General features: G+C 38.0%; 1 protein-coding gene across 26 annotated transcripts in view; it reads right to left on the reverse strand.

Annotated features, from left to right (window-relative positions):
- celf5a (cugbp, Elav-like family member 5a) overlaps nucleotides 1-11,480 on the reverse strand; it is a 219,096-nt gene extending 207,616 nt beyond the window's left edge. For 24 of the 26 annotated variants that reach the window (XM_084416114.1, XM_084416115.1, XM_084416131.1 and 21 more), the window contains exon 1: nucleotides 10,937-11,368. In XM_084416114.1, the coding sequence (XP_084272240.1) occupies nucleotides 10,937-11,294 (358 nt within the window). In that variant the 5' untranslated portion in view covers nucleotides 11,295-11,368. Of the gene's footprint in view, nucleotides 1-10,936 lie in introns of all 26 variants that reach the window. The other 2 variants (XM_084416132.1, XM_084416118.1) reach the window with 2 other exon arrangements.
- Nucleotides 11,481-15,400: the final 3,920 nt, after the last annotated feature.

The raw sequence follows: 15,400 nt of genomic DNA on the forward strand, positions 1-15,400 counted from the left end.
AAATGTGCCTCTCTCTATTCTGGGGCAAAAATGACATCTAACCCCCCGTGCTAATAAGCAATCACACAGACAGAGGCCCATGAGGCCTGCAGGTCTGAGGAATGGCGTAGACTAGAGCTTCATGGGGAGGTAGAGAGGCTTAGCAGTAATTAAGCAAGCTGAATTGAAGGTGCCGCTCCCTCCCTCTGCTCCTGACAGCCCCCATTTGCTGGGTTTTTTTTAGTTTTTTTTTTATAGTAAAAGCCGAGCCATCACACCACTGTTCCTGCCCCCCTTCATAACTGTGTGCAAGCCCTGAACTGTGAGGTGCCTGTTAAGTGCGAAGGTCTTGGTGCTAAATCTGCTTCCGTGCCCCCATTCTCCACGTTCTCGCCTGAGCACTTTGCAACTTCGCGAACACTCCCGTCACTCACACCTCCTACTCGTTCCCGACACGTTCAAGTTTAGCTCTGAGAACAAAGGACTGAACTTAAAACTGTTGTGCGGTTATTAAGAAAAAGTTTTTAATAAAGCTGTGTTGATTCAATCATATATCGACATACAGTATTCCACACAGTGTACATATATAGACGTTTTCTCACTATATTGTATAGATACTTTAGATCATTGTATTTTTTGTTGTTGTTTTTTTGCATTCATATGCTTTACAAAGCGTCTAAACAATGCAAAATGAAAGATTCACTTTTGCATTTGGTTCGGTTTCAGTCAAGATTCAATTACAATATTGCATAAGGAGCCTTGTCAGTCTTATTTTGTTATAACAACAACATACTGTAATTTTGCCTTCAGTTCTTTTTGATTTGTCTGGAGTTACCAAAAGTCATTTCTAAGTCATTCTATGCGATATTATAAATGGATTGCAATTGAATCTATGGCGTTTTGAATCACATTTGCATTATGATGTGTAAGAGATTCTGCAGATTAAATGGTTAATAGACCTTATTCACAGCAGTGCCATCTTTGATTTTTAATGGGAATGAAAGTGAGGCTGTGAGGGATAGACATGCATCTCTTCAGTGGGTTGTACTGTTATTTAATGGTTTTGGATTGTTCTGCTGACGAAACACTGCAAAAATATCTTTCCGAGAAACTTCAGTAGACAAAAAATCCCAGCCAACATGAGCTGTGGAATTTTTTTACAGCAGATGCCATTGAAAACACGGTAAGTCTATCCCTCACAGCCTCGCTTTCATACATGTCATGGCGCTGCTCTGAATAAGGTCTATGGGATGACCAGAGAAAGAGTGAGCAACGTGTTTTTTTGTCAAAGGGATGGTTCGGAGTAAAATCAACCTAGGGTCCTTTGCACCATGACCTCGAGCCAAACACCCCCCAGAAGCCTTTTTTCCCTTGGTCAAACATTGTTAAAGTTAGAGCTTATTTAGAGATATCAGCCGGATGGCTTAGTGCAGGCGCTAATGGATCCTATGATGTATCTCATAAATTACCCCACTAATAATGCCCGGAATGGTACCAAACTTATACAGTAGTACAAATAGGTTCTGTACTCATAAAACGAGGCATTGGAAAGTTGGTTTGTACATCAGGAGTTTATTTAAATAACACTTGCCTTACGGCTCATGCTACCGCTAACCCGGACGTCGAGGTCACTTCAGTGATTTGGGAAAAGCACGTAAAAGTCCTGGCAGAAAGCGATCAACTACCAACAAAATATTAGTGCATTCCTGGAACTGGCCGTCGTTACACTACATCCTTATGCATCGCTTTCTGCCAGGACTTTTATGTGCTTTTCCAAAATCACTGAAGTGACCTCGACGTCCGGGTTAGCAGTAGCATTAGCCATCAGGCAAGTGTTATTTAAATAAACTCTTGATGTACTTACAAACTTTTCAATGCCTTGTTTAATGAGCAGAAAACCTATTTGTACTACTGTAAAAGTTTGGTACCATTCCGGGCATTGTTAGTGGGGTAATTTACGAGATACATCCTTGGATCCATTAGCGCCTGCACTAAGCCATCCGGCTGATATCTCTAAATAAGCTCTAACTTTAATAATGTTCGACCAAGGGAATAAAAGCTTCAGGGGGGGTGTTTGGCTCGAGGTCATGGTGCAAAGAACCCTAGGTTGATTTTACTCCAAACCATCCTTTCAAGAAACAACCTTTGTCATGTTGAGAGCAAGAGGAAAAAACACAGGAAAAAAAGGTTTCGTAATATTGTATTGTCTATATTTGTATTCATTCGTATTTATTAAAGTGTGTTGTCTTTAATAATGTTAATATAGTATATTTTGTTGCAGGTATGAATGAATGAATGAATGAATGAGGCATTTATATAGGGCATTTCATATGTACTACTGTACACCCAAAGCGCTTTTACAATCATGTCGGGGTCTCTCCTCAACCACCACCAGTGTGCAGCATCGACTTGGATGATGCGACGGCAGCCACAGTACAATGGCGCCAAGATCATATTAACTAAAAAAGGTAATTTATCCAAATGTGTGCGCAATGTGGCACTTGCAATCGTGCATGACAACACGTGACTGTTTCTTGTGAAATCTTTCGGCAAGCAGTGTCGCTTTCAGTGTCACTCGCAGTTAGCGCGTATCATGTAAAACACCTTAATGCGTTGACCGCCTCCCGTGAAAAAACGCATATGGGCTTGATTTCCTCCGAACCTCTCTCTTAGTCACTGTCCAGACAACAATATTGTCCCTGCCCTCGCCTAATTACTTTGTAATGAGTATTGTAATATAAGCGGTGCGCTAGCGTAACCTGTAAACCTTAATTAAGCCTGCCACCTTTAAATGTGCTCAACCTCCAAGTACTAGAGCAAAACTATATGCACATAGTTGGCATTATTCAGCTTATGAATTAAAGTTAAAAGTCTTTGTGGGAAATCATGCCTTGCTTGCACACTGAAAATTTATAGCAGTTCTGAAAAATTTGATGCAAACAAGATCAGCAACTGTATAAATAGTGGAAAATTTTGCACTGTGGATATGGAAAATGCATATGCATATGCACACTGAATAAAGTGGCTTCCTAATACATATGCAAGAGTTGTTTGTCATGGCAAGACTCAAATAGGTCTAGATCAGCGTTTGTGTTGTGAATTAGAAATATCGAGGGGTGACACTGTGTCTTGCGGCATGCTGGGAAGTCCTCAGCCAGAAAACTCTGATGCTGCACTGAGTGCAAGAAGGGTACAGCGGAACAAAGACACTTCCTCAGTAGGCTACATCTGTTTCTCCTCCTCTCCCTCTCTTTCTGTCTTCAGAGGATGGCTGGCATACGAGCAGTGATGCCAGCAGTGGCAGCTTAACCTATTTTCGGAAATGCCACAGATTTCTATTAATAGCCCTGCTGAGCAGCAGGCCTCTCCACACATCCCTGACGGGTCCCACAAACCCACTGATAACATCCTCTCCCATATCACCTTTCATCAATGCTCATGTCACAGCATCACTTCCCAATACTAAAATAAAAACAACAAGAATATTCGGTAGTGGATATTGTGATGAAGCAATCTGGGAAAGGTTCTGGTGAAATTCTTCAACAATGCCTGGCTAATTCATAATATAAAAAACTAAAAATAATTTAAATTCATAAATGGGCTTACATAGGCCTATTTGTTATACCCAATAATTAAATCCACCTACGTAGTATTTTCCATAATTGACTCTAGGGGGCGCTCATTATATTGTTTTAAAAAAAACAACAATTATGTTTGGTTAGAAACTAATGCGTATTATATCAACATACGGGCAATCTTCTAAAACATAAACTCTTACAAATTTTTACGAATCCTCTATTCCACATTTCGTTTTTCAATTTGTGAGTGGAATTCCGTATTTTTTGTTGCTGACGTCAAAGCATCAATTCAACATGCATCTAATCGAACGGTATTTTGCGAAAAATTATCTGCCATTGGTAAAAGAAAACAGAGTCAAACTGATATCGAACGGGTTTTGCAAAACCCTAGAAAAACGTGAACAAAATGACACAAAATTAAAGAGCCTGGGTTAAACATAATGGGTTTTTCATGTTGAAAACCGCACCAAGTCAACAATGTAAAAGATTATATGATCAATAAACTATGACAACATATGTTTTAAATTGCTTTTTACAAGCAATTTTCAACTTTATTATAAGTTATACAAAATTCAACAAATTTTTTAAGCAGTTTAACGTAATTTAAGTTGAAATGACAAACATCCAAGTTGATTGTACTTAAAAAAATTAAAACAGCAACTTCTTTTTTACAGTGAATGTAGAAACCAAACTTTTCTGCTTATGTAATGTTAATAAGTTTACATATTGTTAGACCTTCTCAATACTAAAACAACCGTTACAATAAACAACTTTGGTACTGTGTTGTGTCGTCATTTCATGTCCAGCAAAACCAGTTCATACCCACTAATAGAACTTCACTTTGGGTACAAGTACCTACAAATACTAACGCGAACCTGATGTTTATGCACATAGGTTATGTCTCATCCTGTCGTACTCTCAACATCATGACGGCGTCCCCCATCTGCCCTGCCAAACCTCCCCTTTCATATTAAATCCTTTTGTTTCCACCCTCTCCTGTCTGCCGAAGTGGATCTGGCTCTCCCATCCTGTCAGAAAGGCCCGTCACTCCGCCGGTGCCTCCGGATTAAAGGCACCATTTGTTTTCAGTGATTCTGACAATCACTCCATCTCTCTCAGTCTGTTCATCTATTGTGCTTAGCCCTTTGCCTTCCTGTCATTTTTCCCTGTCCACTCGAGCTGCCTATGTGTGTGTGCATGGCATTTGTCACAGCTCTCTGACTGACATAATGGCCATGCCCTCCTTCCTGAGATCAAAGGAAGTGGAAAAAGGCTTTTCTGCTCAAATTCCAACAAGGCATTTACATATTTCCAAGCCGTTCTCATCAACGCCAACAGAATCTTTCTTTCGCTGTTCATTAGTCAACCGTGCTGAGTGTTGATTTATTTTCCTCTCGACAATAAATCTTTCGTTCAGGAAGCTTGAAAAACCAGAACAACAGTTCAACTGCAGGAAATGTCGGAAAGAAAAGGCATCCCGGTGTATCATACGTTTCATTCTCTGTCATCATTTTCTTTTTCCCTCCATGAAAAACAGCACCTCTGAACTAACCTTGTAAAAAAATGATTGCGCAAAAGACTAAACAGAGAAGAGCAACTAATAAGCTTTATCCCAAAAGAATTGACCTCCATTTTGAAATGGATTGAGAAAATTTAGCAATTTAAAGATGAAGTGAGTAATTTATGCACCCCTTGCGTCGCTAAACAGAATAAATCAAGCATCTTAAACCAGCTGCTGTAGGCTGGTTTCCCTGCCTGGCTGATATACAACTGGTTTTCCAGTCTGACCAGCAAAAAAAAAATTGTCAAAATTTCCCTAAAATTACCACTAAGAATAGTCTGAGAGACAATCTAAGGGTACGTTTAAAACTGAGAAGTGTTTCCTTTGAGTGTTCCACATACGGACAACACCATTGTCAAAACGATCCCCATTCACACGGATCCGCGAAAACGACTAAAAACGCTGTATTCTGCTGCCAGGCCATTAGGTGGCGATGAAACACAATAGACTGAACACGTAATACGCATGTGCATGACGTCATCGTCTTCAGAGATTCGCGTTTTTGTCGTTTACACTGAGAACGGTTTCAAAAGTTTGCGTTTTCAGGCACCCAAAACCCTCGTGTAATTGAACGGCCAAAACGCATAAAAAGGTTTACATTTTTAGTTGAAAACGGTGTAGTGTAAACATCTCCCAAGACTCGCAAAGCAGCTTAGGCTGGAATTTTTTTAACCTGGTTAATGATCGTTTTCAAAAAAGTTTTTGTAAACACACTGGTCCACTGGTCAGGCAAAGAGATAGTCCCGCCCCCAAAGTTTTACAATTGGTTGAGCTAATGTTATCATGTCAGGCCGGGGTGTGTTTCCCAAAAGCATTGTTGGTATGGTCTCAAGTTCCATCGTCAGCAACACAGTTCAACGATTCAATGTTTCCTGAAACCATAGTTCCAACGAACATTTGCAAACAGCATCGTAAAGTTGTGTAGTCAAAACTACAGCTCTCGACGTGGTTATAGTTTCTGGAAGTATAGTTTCTTGTTAGTATGATGTGGAATTAAAATACACAAACTAACATGCCGTACAATCTTTCATTTTATGCATGGACATATTTCATTCTACGTCTTTCAGTTTGTCAAGACAATGAAAGCACTTTTTTTAAAGAGATCTATATGGTTGAACCAACACGGTGCAAACAATGGATATGCGAAAATGCAAAAAAAAGTTACATCATTCTACAGGAAAAGCAAGCCAGGTCCAGAAACAAACAAAGAAATGTTTTTAAATGAATTCGCCACAGTTGCAATATTTGCACTTTTCACAGAAATTGAGTACAAACGGTTTACTTTTAGTTGTATCTGTATATTAAGAAAAAAGAATACACAAACAAATGATTTCACCTAACAGTAACATTAATTAGCCTATATAATTTTCATTGCTTAAATATAACTTAAAAAACGTAATATGTTTAATACGTTTATTTTCTTGGATCCTAAAGCAGTGAGATTACAAATTACAGATCAATCTGGGAAGCAGCATGACGTAGAGGCAGTCGGGTGGGCTTTCTATTAGCAAACACAGCAGACATTATGATACGTTTGAAGACCAGCTTATTGTCCGCCGTAAACACGGTCACAAGGGAGAGATACAACGCATCTTATAATAGCGCATCAATAATTTCACTTTTGCGTTTTATGTTCGGACCACAAAACGGACATGTTACGTAAGGTCACTGAACCTCTTTCCTCAGAAGGATGTCTAGAATACTCTACTATAAGTGCCATCTCCTGATGAATGGTAATGGCCTTAAAAAAAAAACATTTTCCATCTTAAAAAAAAGATAAATAACCCTCTCCGCATGGAGGAAAGTCCATCTAAAAGCAGGTAAAGGGGAGATAAGTGGCCAGGTCACATGAAAAGACAAGTAGCTCAAAGCAAAGCTCGCTGGTAGAGGAGGAAACATCTCATCCTGACATTCAGAGCTACGGTTCTTCCCAGTGGAGCTGCTGAAGCATTGCGTTTTTTATTAATCGGCTTTGTTGCATATTACAGAATTTACAGATGTTTCGGTCTATGGACTGTCAGACTAGTTTTAAGTCATAAAGAAGCCACCGGACATATTTAACTTCCAAAGCAGAGCCAATGACCTCCTGTTTAAAGACTCCATGAAAATCGCTCGACAAGTGGAGTTTTCATTACTTTCTACCGACAGCTGAGGGTAGGGAGGATATGATGTAATTGACAGGCGACGCAATGACATAAGCCGTGTCACTGGTTAAAATTGCGTATTTCTCTGGATTTAAACATTGTTGGATACATGTGGGATAACATAAGAACACAAATCAACATAATATGTCATTGTTCTAGTGTTTTTTTGATATTTTAATGCAAAAATCTTACATATTGTGCCTTAAAGAAGGGTACTCGTCCAAATGAATTGCATATCCCAACATTGGTTCTTCGAACAAAATAGGTTTTATCTTCCTATTATTAAGGGATTTATGATGTAATTTTGCTGAAAGGCAACGGACCGATTTCATTCAAACCTTTTATAATAGTGCAAATAAAACTATTCAAATCAATATTCCTTTACATTTATATCCACTGAACCTTTCAATAGCCTGGCTTTAAATTAAAACTGTTTAATACTTTATAAGATTATTTCTAAGATGTCAGCCATAAATGCATTGGCACAATAGGTCCCTTGAAAGCAAGTACTGACAATCTAGAGTGGCACATGTGAATGTGGCGGCATTAAGCACAGACATTCAGTCAGCATCAGGTTTAAGTCTAAAGAACCTTGCATATGTTTGTGTATAGTGTTCTCCATGCCTCTTGCATTGTAAGCCAACGCAAGCTTATCCTTGGACATCTTCACCTGCAGAGTGCAAAATGTGCATAAGAAGCTTTCAAAGCAATGCAACAATAGTCTATTTATGCTAAACGCAGCAGGAGATCTATATACCACGCTCATGTATTACAAATACAGCATAGCAAGTGTCTCCAGCTTTGCAGGCACATCTGCGGGTATAAAACCCATTTTCAACTCCATACTAAATATAAAAACTTTAATAAAATGCTGATCTCAACTGGTCACAGGTGAAAAGCCTGAAGGGGAAAAGCTCACCTGTTAATACAAATCAAGAGACAGCAATTGTTAGGCCCATGGAACAGACCTCATAATAATGTTCATATTGCACACCGCAGGCTAGATGACTCCAACATGCTTTAATTGCATAGAAGCAGCCACTGTAGAGGGACAAACCAAGTGATCCGAGCGACAGCAACCTCAGACAATAACTACAGTTGCTAATCCTCCTCCGTCATTACGGTCATGGTTTATTACCACGCTTAGCAAACTAATGCTGTGTTTTCCTGTGTGGATTAGCGAGCTGACTTAGCGCCGAAACATGTTCCCTCCCTCTGAAACCTACATATGATCCCTTTAGTCTGAAGAACTGTTAAAAACAGATGCACAGATGTCTTGTTTTCACAGCTAAATCGCTTATCTTCAATGAAATTTTGCGAACTGTATTTATGCAAACTAGTACTGGCATCATCTGTTGCACTCCATCACGTTTTGAATGAAAAATTACATCAGCATCCTCAGCGACATTTTAGCCAAACATTTAAACAACCTTGGGGTCTACATCACCAATGCAGTCCATATTGAGACGACTTGCAAGACTGCACAATCTCTATAAGCTGACAAAAAGTGTATGTAAATATTTGCTGACTTGTTCTTATCTTCACATCCCCTCATAGAATAATACATAAGATGAAAAGAAATTCCATCCTGAAGAACCAATTCTCTGTACGATCCTTTAGAACTCATTTTCAGTTCCTGTCCCAAAGGCAGCTACATCACAAGCACAATCAGGTAGTTTAGGATGAAAAAATTGGGCCTATGATGTTGTACAGACAGCAAGTTCAACTAATATGTACGCAACCAACCATAATATTCATTAAAACAACACAGCTATTCAGTAATAAAATCAATTTGTGTAAGTCTTCAAGAATTACCTAGGTTTTAAGAATAATAGCTTTCATTTTATAAATTAAACAAGCCTGTAAACTCACATTCTTGTGTTTTATTGACCACCATTTTTGACGCAAAATTAGCATTTGAGGTTATTAACCACATACCTAATTGTACTTATAAATGGAAAATCACCATTATAAAACCATTGTTAATTCCTGAGGGAACCCAATGGCTCCAAAATGCAAATTCACTCCATGGGTTTGAAACTACAAACTGAAAAGCTCTATATTTTAGACGTCTAATTGATGTGACTATTCAGCTCACAGTAATGCACTAGATAAGGTGTATCCACATAAGCTTGACATCCATCAATGCCCAAGAGGACTATCCTTATTGAGAAACAGTCAACTCAGATTGGATGCTCCCTGGTGTTTCTGTCTTGTATTATTTGCCACATAAGTTATTACTTCAAATAATACAATAATTTGCATGTCACTATTGATGCAAATTGATCAAAGACGGATAGACGCGTGAGCTATCTTGTCAGAAATGGCGCGCTTTCATAACGGTCGATTTGTGGTAAGTAGCTACTTTCTTAACTTCCCTCTAAAAGTTCAAATCCAATTTTGTCATGCAAATCCACAATAGAGCTTATCATTTCTTATAGATACCTAAAATCAATAATAAATTTGACATTTCAGCTCGTTTTCTAGACCTAAACCGTTTGGTTTAGTTCAATTTACCCAAATGAGAACGACTCTCGCACATGAAGTCAATGTACATTCTCATTATTCTGACGTTCAACACATAAACCCCATATGAAGAAGGGCTTCTCACGGGGTAAATATCGTGGATGAACGCTTGAGCAAATAGAGCCTTATTAGCATAATTATAAACACACCACTGATATGAAGCCAATAGTAACTGACACTAACGAAGACAAATGTGAATATTCTGTTTCCGACACGTATCGCTTGAGGAGAGTAAACGACAAGAACGAGATTATACCAAAATAGAGGTTTAATTTTAGTCTTTGTCTTCTGGTTTGAGTGGGATACATGACGTATTCAATGTCAGTTGTCAACTAGAACGTCACGCCACAGTGTAACGCGTTCTAGTTCCGTGACGCACAACTGAACGTGTTCTAAGAGCAAATATGATCAGATAAGTAAAGATGCGCGTTTTTCTGTAGGCTACTATTAATATTTTCGCGTGTTTCATTACTCTGGCACCTGTTTGGTTCATTTGACAGTTATATTTAGAAAAATGAGGTTCGTTATGTATTGTGATTGAACATTTTTTCTTATTAATATGCATATAATCATAATAAAAACGCCGGTTCATCTGCGAAAACGCATATGTCAGATTGCACAAGGAAGCGCTGGGGTGGTGGGAGTATTTCCCCATTGGAAAGGAAAGAAGACGCAAAAGAAAGACTCTTTAAATATGAATTTTCTAAGCCTCTTTGCCCCAGTTTCAAATGAAAGCTTTCTAAATCAAATTGCCACAGAGAAAGGCAAGGTCCACAGACATGCTATGAGGGACAATACATAATAACATTCATGCAAGCAACAATGCAAAGGTTCAAAACTGAGAAGATAAGTTCTCTCTAAACAATGCAAGTGTATAACAGTGCATGGCTAAATGGACCTGATACAGTTTCAGCAGGCAATGGGTTTAATGTTGACATGACAGTGGACCACAAAAATGGCACGTATGATTTATAATAAATATTACAATAATGCATGGTTCGTAGTTGATAATGCAGAAGACAATATTAAATAAAAAAATAAACATATTCACACGTCTAATTATGAATGTGTCACTAGGAAAGAAAACATTATTATAGTGTTAACCACCCAAAAATCACAGACTCTATTAAGGGGAATCACGCGTTTACCTTTGTGCATGCCGGTGTATCGGTCCTTTAATACTGTCAATTCGTGGATTTTCCCAAACTGTTCGAATAATGGTTTCAGATCTTTTTCCTCAAGGTTCCGCGGTATTTGCCCGATAAAGAGTTTTATGGCATCTTGGTCTTTCATGGTGCCGTTCTCCTGATGAATGGAGATGGATTCTGACCCGTTCATGGGATTAGGGAATGGGATCTGAGCGTACTGGTGCTGGTGCGGGATTAGGAGGAGTGGATGTTGGGTCGGAGCTGCCCCGGGTCCAGTGAAAAGCAGGCTGGAGTAAGCGGGATGGGGCGGCTGTGGGTGCTGCTCCCTTCTTGTCTCAGTCTGAGTGAATCTGGCCATTCTGAGCTGGGAGCAGACTGGATAATAATAATGACAACACACATACACACACAGGCACACACACAGTAAGAGAGAGCGAGCAGTCAGCTGGAAACACAGACTTACTTTCTCGGCGATACACACACGCACACATACACACCGTCGAAGTGGATGTTTAGGGGGTGGGGGAGACGCCGCGCCATTTGTTGCTCCAGAGCGACACCCAGTGGCCAACGCGTGCTATCAGGCCCACACTCAGCGTGGATCGACTAAAAACACTTCAGTTTTCTTCAGAGTACTTTCGTTCCGAACAAAAACAGGGCAACAAAAAGGATTAGACGTTTATAAACCATTTGAACCTCTGAACACGGAGTGAAATGCAAGTGCTTTGGGCAAAGTGGACGTTTACAAAGCAGCGACAGCTGAATACTGTCTGTTTGTTGCTACATCCGGATAAATTAATATTATACAATTTGGTTTTGAACCTAATCAGAGAATGTCTAATAAGGCGAGAAGTTTCACTCTCAGTACACTTCCGGCTTCTGAAATGGTTGCAGTTCCACTTTGATTCCATATGAGGGCGCTCACAGGACGAGTGCAGAATGAATGGAGGTCTATGGCAGTATACCCATCAAAATCCACTTTTCTCAGGATATAATTTTTTGTCCAGTAATTTGAATATTGTATTCGAAAGGAGATGCAAAGAAATTACACATTGCTGGGTGTTAGATTTTTTAGAGTCACTTATTTGCTTTAAAAAGTCTTTTAAAGTGTCAATGACGTCATACACATCGTACGACCAGAGATACTGCTTTACGGCAATCCTTCAGTCACTTTGGTGCTTTCGCGCTCTGCACTTTCTTTTCTCTCCAGGCATCTACAACACAGCTGACACAGGTAAATACACGTGCTAGACGAGTTTTTGTTTTGTTTGTTTCTGGTCCCGCTTCGGATGCCACGATGCCATCAAGCGGTATCTCTGGTCGTAATCAGTCCTTCACTGACCAATCAGCGTTTATTAGCAGAATGCTAGCGTGTTATGGGCAACAACAACTCAACCTGTAAGAAATCGAAAGGACATAAGTACTCGTTCATTCAACTTTCGACCTATAACCCATGTTGAACTTGCAAAACCTACAATCAAACCTGAGATTTCTCAACGGCAATCGGGTGAAAGAGACAAATTTAGCCGTCTAGCCCCATAGACTCCCATTCATTTTGCACTCATGGGCGATCGCCCCCAGTGGAACTCTGGTGGAACTACAACCAAAATTCGGTACAATAGGACTTAATAGGGAGTAGGCAGGCTCTTCGTAGACGGGCTCTGGTTTTGAACCTAATCCACTCCTAACGGAAGTAGCCATGCTGTTTTTGCGGACATCGTGTGGATTGACAGTCTATAAGTGATAGCATCTATCAATGGCAGTTGGAAATTTAGTTACATTTTTAAATGTAGAAATGTGTCATTATAGTGTCTAAATGTGTTATTAATGTTGTTAAAGGGCATTTTAAAGTCACAAACAATGACTAATAAATAAATAAACATATAGACATAAAATAATGCAATAAACATTAACTTAACAACATAAATGTAACATAAAACAACTGCACATTACTTTATATCTATAAAAGTCCCGTTAAAAATACAGGAATTGTAAAAAAGAAACTTGGAGATGCGATATATATATAACAGGACTTTTAACTTGCTTTGTTAAATATAATTTATGTTCACAGTAAATTATAATTCATACTTTCTAGTTAAATTAAACATTTTTATAGTAAAATTGCATGTACTTTTCTGTTGAATATATATATATTATTTTTTTTTTCAGTTTAGCCTATTAACTTAGTAACTTAGTTAACTAATTGATGGTTTAACTGTAAAATTGTTCCATTTTCTTTCCATTAAAATTACTAAGATATTTATAATATAGTGCCATGATATATTCTTTATATCTTTGAATACCATTTTTGGCCTTTTTTTGTTAGGGTGCTTTCAGTGCCAGGCTTTCGATTGAAAAGGTAGCCAGAAATATGATGGTAACGTTTACACAATTTTTATTTATTGTTTGCATTTTTGTTAGTGAAGCCATCTGAGAATGAATTGCATATGCTGACATTATCTGTCACTACGGTTACAGGTGTTATTCAAGGCCAGTCTGAGAAAACAGACACAGACGGGAATTGACCTTAGTTCCCTGTCCATAAAGATAGCTTTTGTCTGCTATTATACAACACAACTTGAAAGACTCATTAGTCAATGCAATTGTCAGTCCCAAATACTGACTGTGTGAATATAGCCATATTTTATAAACTAAAGCGAACAGACGCAACAGTGAGACTTGCATTTGTTTATGTTCTCTTTTACTTATAAAACATAGGAGAATGGCCTTTGATCAGGTTGCTTTTATGTGTCAGAAGTAGCCAGCAGCATCTTTAAATAAATATGTTGTTTAGAATTGTAGAAGGCCTGCTTAGATCCCACCTCAAACGCAACAAGAACATCACTTAAAATTCCACTGCTCACGAGGAAAGATGTCCTTGCAGGACTTTTTAGAAATTGTTTAGCTAGACCTCAATAACTGCAGAATATGTATCCATTTCCATGCATATTTCATGTAACCATTCATGCAAAGTTCCAAACAGTTGCTCAATTAAGAGAAAACAGTATTTCTTATGCTGCTCTCTAAAGTAGCTGTCACATCGCACCCTGGTGTGAATCTTGAATTTGAGGAAAGAATGAGAAACACAACATGAGGCTTTTGTGTGTCAATGTTTCTAGGAACTAGAAGACAAAGCAATTTCATAAATATAAGTGATAGAGCAACAAGTGATATCTACACTTCATCCTCTTGGCAGGAAGTTTATCTGGCTTCAAGTTTGTATGTAATGCACTTTTTTCACGATCCAATCAATCATTGATTTATAAAATCAAGCATTGCCCTATTTATTTGTTTTTTGTTGAACATCCTGAAATACATTAGAAAAGTAAAATGGTCAAACATTGTATGTTGCTTTAAATTTATTTAATAAATTAATATATATATTTAAGTATGGAAGCTTGTTTCCGCCACAGAATAAAAAACAAAAAAGGTAATTGCGACTTTTTATCTTGCAATTCTGACAATTCAGAATTGCGTGATATAATGTCGCAATTGTGCGTTGTAAAGTCAGAATTGTGAGATATAAACTATATATATATATATATATATATATATATATATATATATATATATATCGCAATTCTGACTTTACAACACACAATTGTGAGTTCATATCTCGCAATTCTGACTTTATAACAAGCCAATTGTTGCTGCCAACTGTCGCAATTATCTTTTAGAATGTTTTATTCTGTGGCAGAAACAATCTTCCATATTTTAAGCATTTGAGCATACATTCAAATATTTTCTTTGTGCCCCGAACTTTACGTGTTGGGGGCGTCAGTGAGAAACATGTAGCTACCACAATACTAATAGGTAGTAGCCTATTTAGGAGTGACATTATCAGGCTTTTTTATTTACAACAAAATAAGCTATTTGCCTGCACAAAATATACATTGTAATGTATAGGTATGAAACAGCTTTACAAACAGTGTGTTCAGTCACACAGTTTCGTTATTTCTGTGTTACAAATATTCAAATGATCACAGAAGTACTGGGATAAAACTTTATAGTTCAGATATAAACACTGATGTCTACGGAAGTGATCAACATAGTCAAATCACCTTTTTTAAAGTAGCTTGCCGTTTTAAATAACTGTTATATTGATTACATCGTTAGGCCACTAGGTGGCAATAAGTTACTGTTAAAAATATGTATTTGTCATTGAATCATTCATTCAAGAGATTCGTTCAGTAATGAAACAAGTATTTATGAGCGAGTCACTGAATCATTCAATTCCATTTTCATTCATCTGATAAAAAAATAAAAAAAATTTTAAATAGACGGCAACAATTACCATTTTGTCAGAACCTCCAGTAAATTACATGTTATTTTGTTTAATTGCATGTTCAGAATTGTGATCTCTATTTAAAAAAAAAAAAAAAAGAATGTGTGATTCTCAATTTATCCAGAATTGTGCAGCTCTAATGCAATGATAAAGTTTACAGTGGCTTCCTAAATTAATTA

The sequence above is a fragment of the Rutilus rutilus genome (genome assembly GCF_951802725.1).
Source record: "Rutilus rutilus genome assembly, chromosome: 8".
NCBI lineage: Eukaryota > Metazoa > Chordata > Actinopteri > Cypriniformes > Leuciscidae > Rutilus > Rutilus rutilus.